The sequence below is a fragment of the Orycteropus afer genome, unplaced genomic scaffold, assembly GCF_000298275.1.
Source record: "Orycteropus afer afer isolate SDZICR_OR568_19922 unplaced genomic scaffold, OryAfe1.0 scaffold00009, whole genome shotgun sequence".
NCBI classification, from domain to species: domain Eukaryota; kingdom Metazoa; phylum Chordata; class Mammalia; order Tubulidentata; family Orycteropodidae; genus Orycteropus; species Orycteropus afer.
In genome coordinates, this window is record NW_006921596.1 from 7,288,287 (window position 1) to 7,304,433 (window position 16,147).

The following is a 16,147-nucleotide window of genomic DNA, read 5'->3' on the forward strand; positions in this document are numbered from 1 at the left end:
GGAGTGGCTGGTGGGTTTGAACCACCAGCCTTCTGGTTAGCAGTCAAGTGCCTTAGCCACTATGCTACCAGAGCTCCCAATGGAATACTATGCAACCCTAAAGCATAGCATAGAATTGGCATAATGTGGATGAACTTGGAGGACATTATGCTGAGTAAAATAAGCCAGTCACAGAAGGGCAAATATTGTATTAGTCCGTTATTGTAAAAAGTCAAGGAAAGGTTTATCTATAAAAGGAGATTTTCTTTATTGGTTACCAGGGGTCGAAGGGGAGGGGAGCAACACTATTAGATAGGTAGAGACAAGTATTGATTTGGGTGAAGAGAAGGGCATGTACCAAATGTGAGTGACCAACATGGTGGCATTGAGGAAGAGGAAGATATAGAGAAGTACATGGGATATGCAGACAACAAAGCTGAACCCTTTTGCACATACAGTACTGCGTTGTCAGTGAAGGCAAACATTGGGTATATGGGTGGATAGATGGGTGGACAAGATGAACTATTAGGTATGTTTTTGTCAGGGGCAGTATGCCCAAGGCCATGTATAGGGTTGGAAGACAATGTTTCTACAAGTGTATTTGTATGTTCTGTTAGAATTCCCAGGTATATAGTAGAGCTGACAAGGGACAAGGTTGTTGTCACTTCTTGGGCACAGCCAGCTACCCAAAGGGAGTGAGTAGTTGGACCTGTGGGCTCGGGACCATAGTCGCAGGGGACATCAAACTCAATTGGCATAACCTACTACACAAAACATTGTTCCACATCCTTTTTTGGTGAGTAGCAACTGGGATCTTAAAAGCTTGTGAGTAGCCATCTAGATGCAACGATGGGTCTCTCCTCATCCAGAGCAAGGAAGAATGAGGAAAACTAAAGATTCATGGAAACAATTAGCCCAAGCCACTGGTATACCATGCAGTCCTCAGCCTATATGACTATGAGACCAGAAGAACTGGTTGGTGCCTGACTACCATTATCTACCACTTGGAGGGGGATCTATGTAGGAGATCCTGGATAGAGTGAGAGAACAATGTGGGACAAAGCTCAAATCATTAAAAAAAAAAAAGGATCAAGGATCAGGTTTGCTGGTCTAATAGACCCTGATGGAACCACTGAGACTATGGCCCCTAGCTGCCCTTCAGGTCTGGAATGGAACCCACACCTGTGGCTTCCAGCCAAACAATAGACAGGCTTATGAGGTGAACCTTTACACTAGGTAGATAACACTCCTTGTTGAGAACAATCATGGGATAATAGAAGGTCTGTGTGTGCACAGGGAGACAGCTCAGGGGGCAGGAGTGCATGGAGGGAAGGACACAGGGAAGAAGTAACTATGGGGAAGAAGTAGGAGGGGAGCTGTTGCATTGTGGTAAATTGTAGTCAATGTCATGAGAAAAAGTGTATGTGAGCTGCTTTATGGAAAGTGAATTTGCTCTGTAAACTTTCACCCAAATCACAAATAAAAAAAAGAGAGAGAGAGAGAGAGAGAACATGCTTAGCAATATGATAATCACAAGAATTTCAATATATTAAAAAATGTGTTTGAGGTAAATATGATCTGGAAATTCATATGATATCTGATTGTTCCTATTAATATCTAAAGATCCTGTTATTTCATATGTAATTATTTTTTATTTCTTTTTTCTTTCAGGTCTCTTTTATTCAAAACCTTGTATTTTGTGTAGAAAGAGTTTACCGGGTGCCTGACTTTGGTGTTTGGGAAAGAGGAAGCAAATATAATAATGGTGGTACTGAGCTACATTCAAGGTAATTAGCTGATTTCTGAGTGTGTTTTTTTTTCCCACTCATTTAATGTATAGAATTTGAGTATAAACTCAAAGTTAGATTGCAACTGTGGTGTCTATGTTCATTTTAATTTATTTTTTCTACATGATACAAATGAAATTCAGTTACAATTAAACAAAAGAATCATCTCTCAGTGCCCATAGAGTGATGCATGAAAAGATCAGGGAGTTTTCCCACCTCCCAATATGTCAGTGTATTCGTGTCAGCCTTCATCACTAATTGATGGCTTGACCTTTCTGCTCATGCAAGTCACTTTCTTTACCTGTTTGAAGTGATGTTACTTGAAAGGTCAAGTATACTAAAATTTCCAAACATCAGTTGTGTATGTATTGCATGGTAAAATTTCTGTTCCGTGTTATAGAACTGATTTTTTTATCCTAACCATGTAATTCTTCCTGTAAAACTTAATATCTAGTTCTTCACGCAAAACTTAACATTTAGTATCATCTGTAAAAGGTATCACCGACATCTTGAGTTGTGGTATACTGGGTTTGGATAAGCAATGTTGTTGTTGTTGTTTGCCGTCGAGTCGGCCCCGACGCATAGCGACCCCTCCTTGGGTTTCCGAGGCAGTATCACTACGGAAGTAGGATTGCCCAACCTTCCTTCCGAGGAGTGGCTGGTGGGCTTGAACCACCAGCCTTCTGGTGAGCAGTCAAGTGCCTTAGGCACTATGCTACCAGAGCTCCTTGGATAAGCAATAGTTGATGATTAATGTTAGTACTTTAGGAAGTTTCATTGCTCTTTAAAGGAAATAGCTTTATGACTGAATGCATCCCTCAATTAGGATTTCATCCTCACTTTATGCCCAAGAAGTCATCTTCTAAAGATAAAATTGGGGCCAGAGAATAGTTGCAAAAATAAGAGTAAGTAACTTAAAACATACACAAGACAACTGGCAAAAACCATTAGAATCAACTTTTTCAGAGCTCTGGGAAATAATTGTATTGGTTACTTCTGTGCCCCTCTGACAAGAGTATACCACAAATGGGATGGCTTGAAGAAACAGTTTATTCTCTTACAATTTGGAGGCTTTAAGTCCGAGTTCAAAGTGCCAGGCTCTAGGGGTGTGTGAAAGCCCCTCAGCCTTGGGCTTCAGCTCTGCCTCCTGCTCCTGACTCAGTGGAGCTAGAGGCTTTTCATCACTCCGCTGCTGGCTGGTGAGACTGACAAGCCCAAGGTTGAAAAGTGAAAAGGCACAGTCCCGGTATTACAAAATCACATGGTAGGCCATTAATTCAAGTCCATTAAAAGTCCCAGGGTTGGCAGAGCATGACAGGTTGCTGAACAACCATGCAGTTGCATGGAGGGTTCCAGCGTGCCATAGGCTAGAGATCGTTCCCAAACTGTTTCTTATATGCAGGAAGCAGACCACAGACCCAAAGCAGCTACTGAGCTGCTCCAATAGATTCCACCATGGAGTTAATTACCAATCTCACCACGAGGAATAACTACGTTCAGCTGCCCAGTCACTCAACCAAGCCCAGCCAAGTTGACACACAACCTTAATCACCACAATAATCAAAGGTTTATAGCAACCAAGTTAAAAGATTTACAATAAACAAAGCAAATAATGCTAATTTTTAAAAAAAGAAAAATGAGCTTTGTGACATTTTAACTTGTCCTATTACTGTTTCTCCAGCTTAGTGGCAGTCTTAAAGACTGTCAGAGCCAGCAGGGTAGACCTTGTCCTCAAAGAGTTAGGGTTGTCGGTTTTGGTAATGTCTGGTGTCTCTTGAAGGACTTACACAAAGAGTTTCCCCTTATTTCACTTAGAATTCTCTCAGGCAGGGAAATGGCTATGGTGAGGGCATTCCTCAAAAACATTTAAAAGCAAATGAACCAGTCATTGCAGCCTGGGGAAAAGGATATGAGTTAGTTCAGACAATAGACATGCTAATAACTTCAGGAAGAAAAGCTGGGGAGTGAGTTGTTGTAGAGTAAGAACTTGGACAGCCTTGAACATATCCTGGCAATCTGTAAGGCTGTGTGCGTGCCCAAAATGAGACATGTGCTCACATAGGGCAGTCAGCTCTTGCTTCTGGTTGGCCTTCAGTCTTTGAGCAAACAAGAAGTAAATAAAAGTGCTCAGTCAAGTGTTGAAGACATGCCCCGTAAATGCACAAAGGTCAGCTTCTAAAACTGGTACCTGTTGTTGATTGCCTCCAGGTGTTTGAGGAAATCTGTGTCAGATCACTCTGACCACTAAGTTAATGGTTTGTTGTTGTTGTTGTTGTTATGTGCCCTTGGATGGGACCCTACTCATAGGGACCCCTCCTTGGGGTATCACTGCAGAAGGAGATTGCTCAGCCTGCCTTCAGAGGAGTGGCTAGTGGGTTTGAACCATGAGCCTTCTGGCTAGCAGTCAAGTGCCTTAGGCACTACGCCACCAGAGCTCCTAAGTTAATGGAGGGAGCATCATTTTAGTAACCACACAGGGCAGTGCATATACAGTGTTTACAAAGATAGTTTACCCACCCACTGCTATCAAGTCAAGTCTGGCTCACCCACCTGGTAGGACAATGTAGAACTGCTCCACACAGTTTCCAAGGCTTTAAATCTTTATGGAAGCAGACTGCCTCATCTTTCTCCCACAGAGTGGCTGGTGGCTTTAAACACAGTGCCATCAGAGCTCCTTAAAGATAGTTTACAAGTCACTAAACAAACAGCTACCACCCACAGCCAGCAGTAATTAAAAAAACTCTGGGAAGGAGGAAAGATCTAATTACTAGAGTCACCACATTATAATATCCAGCATTTCCAGTTTTCAATGCAAAATTATGAAGTTTGCAATGAGTCTAGAAAATATGGCTCAACAAAAGGAATGAAGAAATTAAAGACAGTTTCTTAGAAAGCCTAGACATTGGACTTAGTAAACAAAGACTTCAAATCAGTGGTCTTAAATATTCTCAAGGACCTAAAGAAAACCATGGACAAAGTACTAAAGGAACCAGGAGTATGATGTCCCACCAAAATGAGAATATCAATAAAGTGATACAAATAATAGTAAAGAACCAAATAAAAATTCTGCAGCTGGAAAGTACAAAAATTAAAATGAAAAGTTTACTAGAGTTGTTCAGTTTTGAGTAAGCAGAAGGAAAGCTAAAACAGAAATAAATAATGAAGAAATATGAACAGAGACTCTGAGAAATGTACAATACCATTAAGCCCACCAACATACAAATAATGAGAGTACCAGAAGGAGAGGGAAGAGAGAAAGTAACAGAAAGACTAATTCAAGAAATAATGGTGGAAATCTCAAATTTATTAAAATACACTAACTTTCACATACACGACGTACAATGAATGCCAAGTAGGACAAACTCAAAGACATCCACACTGAGATACATTATAATTAAACTACTGAAACCAAAGACAAAGAGAGTCTTGAAAGCAGCAAGAGAGAAGTGACTCCTTACATACAAGGGATGCTCGATAAGATTAACTATTTTTCACTAGAAACTATGAATACCAAAAGGCAGTAGAATGATGCATTCAAAGTTCTGAAAGAAAAACTTATCAAACAAAAATTATGTATCCAGCAAAGCTATCCTCCAAAAATGAGGGAAAAATTAAGGTATTCCCAGATAAAGGAAAGCTGGGGAAATTTGTTGCTGGTGGATTTACCCTGTAGGAAATGCTAAAGAGAGTCTGTTCAGGCTGGAATGAATGGATACTTGACAGTTACTTGAAGCCATAAAAAACTAAACCAAGCGGACCTCTGGTAGCATAGTGCCTAAGGCATTTGACTGCTACCCAGAAGGCTGGTGGTTCAAACCCACCAGCCACTTCTCAGAAGGAAGATGGGGCAATCTACTTCCATAGTGATACCGCCTCAGAAACCCAACTTGAAGCCATAGAAAGTAATAAGAAACACTGGTAAAGGTGTGTACATAGATAAATATGAAAGCCAGTATAGTTGTATTTTTGGTTTATAGCTCCTCTTGTTTTTCTGTATGAGTTTAAAACCAGAGCTCCCAGTGCATGAAATAGTGATTATAAATCCATATTATTGGACACACTCAAAGAAGCAATTTGTTAAACAACATAATGGGGACATAGAGTTATAGGAGCAGAGTTTTGGTATAATATTGATGCTAAATTGGTGTTAATTAAAATTAGATTGGTATAAATTTAAGTTTGTAATCCCTATAGTAACCAGCAAGAAAATAACTAAAAAATATACAGATATGATAAAGTAATAAAAAAGATACACTATAAAAAGTTAAACACAAAAACAAGGCAGTAAAGGAAGAAAGAAAGCAAGAAGGGCCTAAGACATATAGAAAACAAATAACTAAATTACAAAAGTCCTTATCAGTATTAATTATGTTAAATGTAAATATATTTAACTCTCACTTAGGAGGCCTTGGTTGGTGGAATTAATTTAAAAAGAAAAAAGAACCAAGTATATACTGTCTATAACAAAGTCACTTTAGATCCAGAGGCACAAATAGGTTGGAAGTGAAAGGATTAGAAAAGACATTCCATGCAAAGAATAATCAAGCAAGAGGAAATGTGGTTATAGTAATAGAAAAGATTGATTTTTTGTTGTTGTTGTTCATTTTAAATATTTTAACACATTTTAACAAAACAATATCTTTATAAAAATCTTTTTTCAAGAAGTATAATAGTAACATTTTTAACTTTTTATTGTGATTGCATGAAATTTTGCAAAGTAGATTTGTTTTACATTCAACAATTCATATGCGTTTTTTTGTGACACTGTTTACTCCTACAATTTAATATCTCGCTTCCCACTTCCTCCTTGTGTCCTTTCCCTGTGTCCTTCTTGCCTGTGCCTTCCTGCCTCCCTAGCTTTATGCCTATGCAAATGATGCCCTTCTGATCTCCCGTGCTTGATTCTTCTAAGAAGTGCCTCTCCCTGTTTGAGTTCTTCAGCTCATAGGCCTATCTATTGTTTGGCTGAAAGTTAGCCATGGGAGTGAGTCCAATTCCGGACCTGAAGGTGACTAAGGGCCATAGTCTTGGGGGCTTCAGTAGTTTCTATCTGACCAGTGATCCTGGTAACTGGTAAACATAAAAGTTTTTTAATTTTTTTCCACGTTTTCCTCCGTTCTACCCAGGATGTCCAATTTTGATCCTTTTCTGAGTGGTTGGCAGATAGATTTTAAGTAAAAAATTGTTACAAGAGATAGAAAAGTACATTATATATTGATAAAAGGTTCAATTTATCAAAAGAAAATATAAAATTATAGAGATAAACATACCTAACAATGGAGGCTCAAGGCACAATTTGACAGGATTGAAAGGAGCAATAGAAAATTCCACAGTCATAGTTGAGATGTCCATACACCACTTTCAATAATGGATAGACCATCCAGAGAGAAGCTCAATAAGGAAATTGAAGACTTGCACAACACTACAAACACCCTACACCTACTCCTAACTTACTCACTATCTAGTTATCTGGTATTTGACATTTACAACAATAGTAAAAAATCTACTGTGAACTATTTTGAGCATTAATGATGTACACCTGGCAGTAATGAACACCAGTGTGCAAGGCAAGAGTAACACTGACTGTGATGGTTAAGGTTATGTGTCACTTGCCTGGGCCATGATTCTCAGTGGTTTGGCCATGATGTAATGATGTAGTCATCTTCCATTTTGTGATTGACGTTGGTCATCCTCCGTTTTCACATAACGCTGATTTGTACATAATGACCTAGTCTTTGGAACCATGTGAATACAGTGAGGAGTGGGTGTAGACTTAACAGACATATATTGAGACCTCCACCCATTATCTATAGCAACATGTACATTTTTTCAACTGCACAGAGAATATACAGCATCCTTTGGAGTAGATATTTGTTAAGCTGCAGAGGAATTTTTAATAGATTTTAAAATTTTGTGATCATATTATCTTCACCAACTACAGTGGAATTGGCCTAGAAATCAGTAACAGAAGGAAAATTGGAAAATTCTCCTATGTGTCCATATTAAGTAACACAGTCTTACACTACCAAAAAAAATCAAGAAATTAAGAATTAGAAAATACTTAAAGATGAATTAAAATATAAATACAACATACCAATATTTATGGGATACACATAAAATAGTGCTTAGACAAAGTTTATAGCTATAAATAACCTACAGTAAAAAAAAAAAAACAAACCTCAAATTGGTATATAACTTTATACCATAAAGAACTAGAAAGAAGAAACTAAATTCAAAGCTAGCAGGAAGAAGGATACAATAATGATTGGTGTAGCAATAAACATAATTCAGAAAAGAAAAAAAGGTAGAGAGAATCACCTAAACCAAAAGTTGGACCTTTGAATAGATTAACAAAATGCCTAAGGTATTTGACTGCTAACCAAAAGGCTGGTGGTTCTAACCCACCAACCGCTCCTCCAAAGGAAGATTGGTCAATCTACTTCCATACAGATACTCAAGAGGGGGTTGCTATGAGTGGAATCAACTTGATGGCAGTGAGTTTGGTTTTTGTTTTTTTAAGGTAGACTGACCAAGAAGAAAGGAAGAAGACTTAGATTACTAAATCAGAAATGAAAATAGGGACATTACTACCCACTTTAAAAAACAAAACACCCATTGCTGTCAAGTCAATTCTAACTCCTAGTATAGGATATAGTAGAATTGCCCATAGGGTTTCCAAGGCTGTAATCTTTACAGAAGCAGACTGCTGCACTTTCTCCTACAGAGCAGCTAGTGGGTTTGAACTGCCCACACTTTCATTAGCAATCAAGAGCTTGACATAGCACCACCAGGCTTCTACTACCTATTCTACAGAAATAAAAAGGATAATAAACAAATACCAAAAACTATTGTAGGCCAACAGGCAACCTAGATGAAATGGTCAAATTCCTAGAAACATATAAACTGCAAAACTGACTTAGTAATTAGTAGAAAATATGAATTGACCTTTAACAATATACCAAAATAACTATTTCAGTATATACCAATGTGATTTCAGGAGCTCTGGTAGCACAACAGAAATAAAATTTGTAATGAAAAACTTGCCAATAAAGTCCAGTACCCAATGCCTTCTCTTGGGAGTTCTAACTTTACCTTTAATACCAAACTCAGGGCCACTGAGTCAATTCTGAATTGGCGTGACCATTTAGGACAGAATAGAACTGCCCCATGGGGTTTGTACGGCTATAAATATTTACCAAAGCAGAACTGCCTCATCTTTCTCTCACAGAGTGGCTGGTGGGTTCAAACCCCCAACCTTTTGGTTAGCAGCCCAATGCTTTAATCACTACAGCACCAGAGCTCCTTATCATACCTTTAAAGAAGAATTACTGAACAATTCTTTATTCATTCTAAGAGGCCAGCATTACCCTAACACCAAAACCAAAGATTTCACAACAAAAGAAAAATGACAGACTGTCATCTTTTTAAATGTAGAAGCAAAAATCTTTAACAAAATAATAATTAACAGGCTCCAGCAGTATATTAAAAGGTCATATTAAAATAACAAAATGGGATTTATCATAGGAGTGTAAAGGCAATTCAACATACTGAAAATCATTAATAAAATGAAGGGAAAAACACATTATCATCTTAATTGATGTAGAAAAATTATCTCACAAAATCTAACACCTTTTCAAGATAAAAGCACAAATTAGGAGCAGAAGGGAAACTTCTCAGATGATTAAGGGCATTTGTGAAAAACTCACAGCTAACATACTCTGTGGTCAAAAACCAAACCAAATGCACTGCTGTCGAGTCAGCTCTGATCCATAGCAACCCTTCCTTGGGTTTCTGAGGTGGTATCACTACGGAAGTAGATTGCCTAACCTTTCTTCTGAGGAATGGCTGGTAGGTTTGAACTGCCAGCCTTCTGGTTAGCAGTCAAATGCCTTACGTACTACACCACCAGAGCTCCCTCAGTGGTCAAAGACTGAACGTTTTCCCCCTACGATCAGAAACAAGACAAGGATACCCACTTTTAGACAGTGCTATTTGGCATAGTGCCTAAGGCATTTGACTGCTAACCAGAGGGCTGGCAGTTCAAACCCACCAGCCACTCCTCGGAAGGAAGGTTGGGCTTCTACTTCCATAGTGATACCACCTCGGAAACCCAAGGAGGGGCTGCTATGAGTTGGATCTGACACGACGGCAGTGAAATTTAACATCCTACTGGAAGTTCTAGTCAGAACTATTAGGCAGAACAAAGAAATAAAAGGCATTCACGTTGGAAAGGAAGAAGTAAGACTATATTCACAGATGGTATAATCTTATATATTGAAAATACTACACACTTAAAAGCTATTAGCTAAGAAGTATATTTAGCATTGTTTTAGGATTCATGATCCACATATAAAAATCATTAGTATTTCTACGTATTAACAGTGAGCAATCTAAAAGGGAAAATAAGAAAACAATTCCATGAGTAGCATTAATAAGAATAAAATACTTCAGAATAAATTTAACCAAAGACATGATTTGCACACTAATAACAATATATCATTGAAAGAAATTTCAAAGATATAAATAAACGATAGAACATTCCATGTTCATAGATTGTTGTTGTTGTTATGTGCCATCGAGTCGGACCTGACTCATAGTGACCCCTCCTTGGGTTTCCGAGGCACTATCACTACGGAAGTAGATTGCCCCATTTTCCTTCCGAGAAGTGGCTGGTGGGTTTGAACCGCCAGCCTTCTGGTTAGCAGTCCAGTGCCTTTAGGCACTATGCTACCAGATGTTCATTGATAGGAAGACTTAATATTTTTAGATGGCTTTATTCCTGAAAGCAATTCAGAGATTTAATGCAGTCCCTATCAAAATACCAATGTGTGTGTGTGTATGTGTGTGTGTTTTTCAGAAATACAAAAGCTTATTTAAAAATGCATGTGGGATGGCAAGGGATCCCAAATATCCAAAAGAGTCTAGAAAAAGAAGTTGGAAAACTCACACTTCTCAATTTCAAAAGTTACTCCAAATCTCCATTAATGAAAACAATGTGGTAGTAACATAAAGATAGACTCATAAACCTATGGAATATAATTAAGAGTGCAAAAATAATCCCTCACATCTGTGAGCAGTTGATTTTCAGTGAGTACCAAGACGATTACATGGGAAAGAATAGTTTCTTCAGCAAATGATGCCAGTAAAATTGAGTAGCTAAATGGAATAGAATGAAGTTGACCTGTACCTTACACCATATACAAACTTTTACTCAAAAGGACCTTTAAATATAAGGATTAAAGCAAACTCATGGAAGAAAACATAGAGGTAAAATATTCATGACCTTGGATTGGGCAATGGTTTTCTTAGTTGTGATATCAAAATCACAAACAAGAGAAGAGATAAATTAGATTTCATGAGAATTAAAAATTTTCGTATATCATAGGATACAGTCAAGACTGAATGGGGGAATTTATGTACAGATCATGTATCTGATAAGGTGTTTATGTCAGGAATGTATAAAGAACTTTTAATCTCATCAGTGAAAAAGACAAACAACCCAATTCCATTTTGGACAAAAAATAGACATTTCTTCAGAGAAGGTATACTAATGTCAATAGTACATGAAAAGACACTCAATGTCATTATTCATTAGGGAAATACAAACCAAAATCACAGTGAGGCACTATTTCATTACTCCTTGTATCAGTGCCAGTTACTATCAAATGGATGCTAACTCATGACAACCCCATGTGTTGACCTCAAATACTAAAAATAAGAAGATAATGTTACATTTTAGCCATCAACCAAGTTAAGTTGTCAACAATTCAGATGGCAAGAAAGAAAGTAGATCTGAATAGATAAGCTGATTAAAAAGCATTTACCTTTTTGGAATTTATGATCATGGGGTTCATTTTCTGATTTTTTGAAATAACTGTTTCAGTATATACCAATGTGATTTCAGGAACTCTGGTGGCACAACAGATAAATGCCCAGCTGCTAACCACAGGTGGGCAGCTTGAACCCACTCACATATGGGCAGCTTGAACCCACTCAGAGACTCTGCGAAGGAAAGGCCTGGCAATCTATTCCCATAAGATCACAGCCTAGAAAACCCTATAGGGCAGCTGGGTCCCGTCACATGGGATCAGTGAGTCAAAACCAACTCAGCAACAATGTGAGTTCACAGCCATTACTTTCAGTATAAAATATTTGGATTAAGGGTTTTTCTGTTTGTAAGAATTGTAGTAAACTCAGAATGAACCTTGAATTAAAGGTAACCATTAACCTTAGAAAGTGAGGTGTGGAAAGGTCACTTCAGGGAGAGAAAAAAAAGGCTCCAACTTGTTTTCCTTTAGCTGAGGTGGCAGTCTTTATATATAATGAGTAAGGGTTTTATTTCAAGGCTGGAAAATCATTATGTGAAGTTTTTTGCTACCTATTGCATGCAAAATTAATCTTAATTGGATCAGACCAATTTTATTCAAATGGATAGGAAATGAAGTTTGCCCTTTAGGTTTGGATGACAGATTTTACACATTTATCATTCATCTTTTAATTTTCCATGGTATAACATTTCACAATTCCCAAAAAGAACTTTGAACATTTTTTCCACCTGTTTCTGAGGTTAAGTCTTTACAGCCAAATTTTGGCATGTCACCACTAAAGCCAAAAGAGTGTATTTTGAAGCTGCATTCACTTGAACCCCATCGCGCTCAGGGCTGCTACATTGGCAGTAGTGGTAGGCGGCCCGTCGCTCTCTGTGCTTAGATCTGTGTGGTGGATGTAGATCTGCTTTCAGTCAGGAAGCAAGTCACAACTCTTAATCTTTTAATACCATAGGACACCCCAGAGTATATCCTTAAGCTGTTCTTACAGTTTTAGGCAGTATGAATTCTTATATAATACTTGCTAAGGATCCCTAAGGAATTTTGGTTGTGTAGTGGATAAGATACTTGACTGCTAAATGGAAGGTCAGCAGTTCAGACTCACCAGCTGCTCCATGGAAGCAAGACGAGGCGATCTACTTCCGAAACCCAGTGGGGGTTGCTATGAGTTGGAAACTACTCGATGGCAGTGAGCTTGGTTTTTTGGTTTTAGGATCCCTGGGTAGTACAAATGGTTAGATGCTCAACTATTAACTGAACAGTTGGTGATTCAGATTCACCCAGTGGTGCCTTGGAAGAAAGGCATGGTGATCTAATTCTGAAACACCACAACCATTGAAAGTTATATAAGCCTCAGTTCTACTCTGAAACACATGGGGTTGGCATGAGTCAGAGTTGACTCCATACCAACTGTTAGTTTTTGCTTATTCATTTGTTTTAAAGAACTTGGCTGTAAATAATTGTACTGCCTTTTCCATTTTTATTTTTTCTTCAGTTCCTCCTCTCTTTCTGTGCTATATAGCCCTCCTTAGCAAGAGGCAGACAGAACAGAGAACTATCTGATGGGCAGTATCATCTGTCACTTTAGTGCTCTCTAGGGTCTCATCTGGGAGCTCTGGTGGCGTAGTGCCTAAGGCATTTGAGTGCTAACCAGAAGGCTTGCAGTTCAAACCCACCAGCCACTCTTCAGAAGGAAGACTGGGCAAACTACTTCCGTAGTGATTCCGCCTTGGAAGGAAACTCAAGAATTGACTATGAGTCGGATCTGACTCAACGGCAGTGAGTTTGGTTTTGGTTTGGTAGGACCTCATCCTAAGTGACTGGCTGTATAAATGTTCCTTCCTTCACTTGCCAAGCCTGGTACATCCCTTCTCAGCTGTACGCTGCATCTAAGAAGATAATCACCATCACCGATCCCTTCTCCCCAGCACATACACATACTGTTCTGAGGTCCAAGTCTTCTTAGCATCTATGCTCAGTGGCCTTTATAATAGAATTCTGTAGTCCTGTATACTTATAGAACACCTTTTAATATAGGCCAGGAAGGGAATATTACTGTCTATTATATAGGAAGAAGCTGAAATTTTAGAAGTTTTGAAACTTTTTTTCCTAAAGTCATACATCTCAGTATGAGTATGGTAGAGCCAGAGCTTGATGCCAGGTCATAGGTCTGCAAGTGTAAAGTTGTTTATACTGTATGTAACACATTAGGTTGTAAAGTTTTAAAAAGTTGTAAAGTTTGAAAGACTGTTGTTGTTGTTATGTGCCATCGAGTCAGACCCAACTCATTGCTACCCCTCCTTGGGTTTCTGAGGCACTATCACTACGGAAGTAGATTGCCCAACCTTCCTTCCAAGGAGTGGCTGGTGGGTTTGAACCGCCAGCCTTCTGGTTAGCAGTCAAGTGCCTTAAGCACTATGCTACCAGAGCTCCTAGAAAGCCTGCAGCACCCAGCATTCCCAGGCAGTCTCCCATCCAAGTACTCACCAGGCCCAGAAAGAATGGCAGGGTGTAAACCCCTGGTGGGATTGATAAGTTTCAAGGATGTCTTCTTTCATTAATCACTACAGCTTGATTCAGCCTAATGAAGTGGATTTCAGACTCTCCCTGATCTGCCCTGTTTCAGTCACAGATTTGCTGCAATCCCTTTCAGACCAAATACTTGAATTACTTAGTTCTTGTTAGGTAAAACCCAGAATTTTTCTTCTAAAATGCTGTCATGGAATTTAGCTGAACCCTACTGTAACATCAGCCTCTTCCTTTCCGTAGCTTCTATAAAAGGGCCCGTTTTGGTAGGCTCACTCTGATTCTCTAAAAATGTTTCCTCAGCACCCCCTCCCTGCTTTTCTGATTTGTCTGTTGATTTGACTTTTCCTCAGGCAATATGCTTCTTTACATAGAGTCTCTGGGTGGATATCTGGTAATTCTCCGTTTTTCTCCTATTCAGTCTCTAAGCCTTTTCATAAATGACTGTGTATTTTTTAAATCCTTTATTATTTGATTGAAGTACATTTTCTTTCATACATCATTTTGATGCCTATTTATTATAGCACTAATTCTCAACCCCCAGAGTTATATATCCAAGTAGTTTTCTCACCCTCTCCAAGTTTAATTTATCTATTTTAATCTCTAAATCCCACTGTCTTTGTTTATACAAGGATATTCCTATTCCCATATCTCTTTTGTTTGGTGAAAGATGATGCTTTGCTATAAAATGTAAATTGAATTCCAAGCCCTACCTTTGAATTTCTTGGCTATTGGGAAGCAAAAAAGAAAGATGTACTTAATAATTTTGTAATCCAGATACATATCAAAATGGAAAGAAAACTTTTCTGAAACATTAGATACTAAGCAGAAATTTACATTTAACAACATAATTTCCTTTTCTACTTTGGTAAATCTTGTATTTTGAGATATAAAGAATGCTGTAGAAGCAAAGAGAATTAAAATCTGATTTTTCAGGGCTTTTTCTGTTGTGATTGTTATTGTTGTCTTGTAGTTTTATGTTTTATTCTCTTAGCTTTTCCAATAAAAAATGTCTTCACTAAAATCTCTCTCTGATAAGTAACTATCATAGTACAACTTTACTCAGTTTAAGATGATCATAGTGACTATTTTATTCCATACAATACTTATTATTTAAAGTAAGTACTTAGTCTTTTCTAAGTCATTTTTGATGTTCCAGTCATTGAGCTATGATAAAAGCTGTTGTCCATCCATTCATCTTCATTTTATGTACTTACATGGACTACTGAACAATTCATGGACTTCATCGAAAACATACGACTATGAAATCCTTGTTCTTTAGAAGGTATAAAGCCCCAAATCTAAATCCACTGCCTTTGAGTCATTTCCAACTCATAGTGGAACCTATAGGACAGAGTAGAACTACTCCATAGTCTTTCCAAAGTTGTAAATCTTTACAGAAACAGAGTGCCTCATCTTTCTTCCGTGGAACTGCTGATAGGTTCAAAGTGCCAACCTTTTAGTTAGCAGCCAGAATCTTTAACAACTGCACCACCAGAAGTATAACTCAGGGAATTAAAGCATTCTCATGCCTGCCGTGTACTTTTTTTTTTTTTTTTTTTAACTTTTTATTGTGATTTGGGTAAAAGTTTACAGAGCAAATTGGTTTTCCATTCAATAATTCACGTTGTTGTTGTTATGTGCCGTGGAGTTGGACCCGACTCATAGCGACCCCTCCTTGGGTTTCCGAGGCGGTATCACTGTGGAAGTAGATTGCCCAACCTTCCTTCTGAGGAGTGGCTGGTGGGTTTGAACTGCCAGCCTTCCGATGAGCAGTCAAGTGCCTTAGGCACTACGCTACCAGAGCTCCTTCAATAATTCATATGCATTTTGTTTTGTGATATTGATTACAATCCCCACAGTGTAACAGTACTCTTCTCACATCCTCTTTGTTTCCCATTTCCATTCGTCCTTCTTTCCTATCACTTCTGTCTTCTGAGGTTTATCCCTGGACAAATGTTGGCCTTTTGATCTCATATTGGTTGATTGTTCTAAGGAGTGCATACCCCCTAGTGTTATTATTCACCT

General features: G+C 38.3%; 1 protein-coding gene across 1 annotated transcript in view; it reads left to right on the forward strand.

Annotated features, from left to right (window-relative positions):
• PHKB (phosphorylase kinase regulatory subunit beta) overlaps nucleotides 1–16,147 on the forward strand; it is a 286,088-nt gene that overhangs the window by 108,067 nt on the left and 161,874 nt on the right. Inside the window, exon 7 of the mRNA XM_007947818.1 lies at nucleotides 1,651–1,766. Coding sequence (XP_007946009.1) covers nucleotides 1,651–1,766 — 116 coding nt within the window. The remainder of the gene's footprint in view (nucleotides 1–1,650; nucleotides 1,767–16,147) is intronic.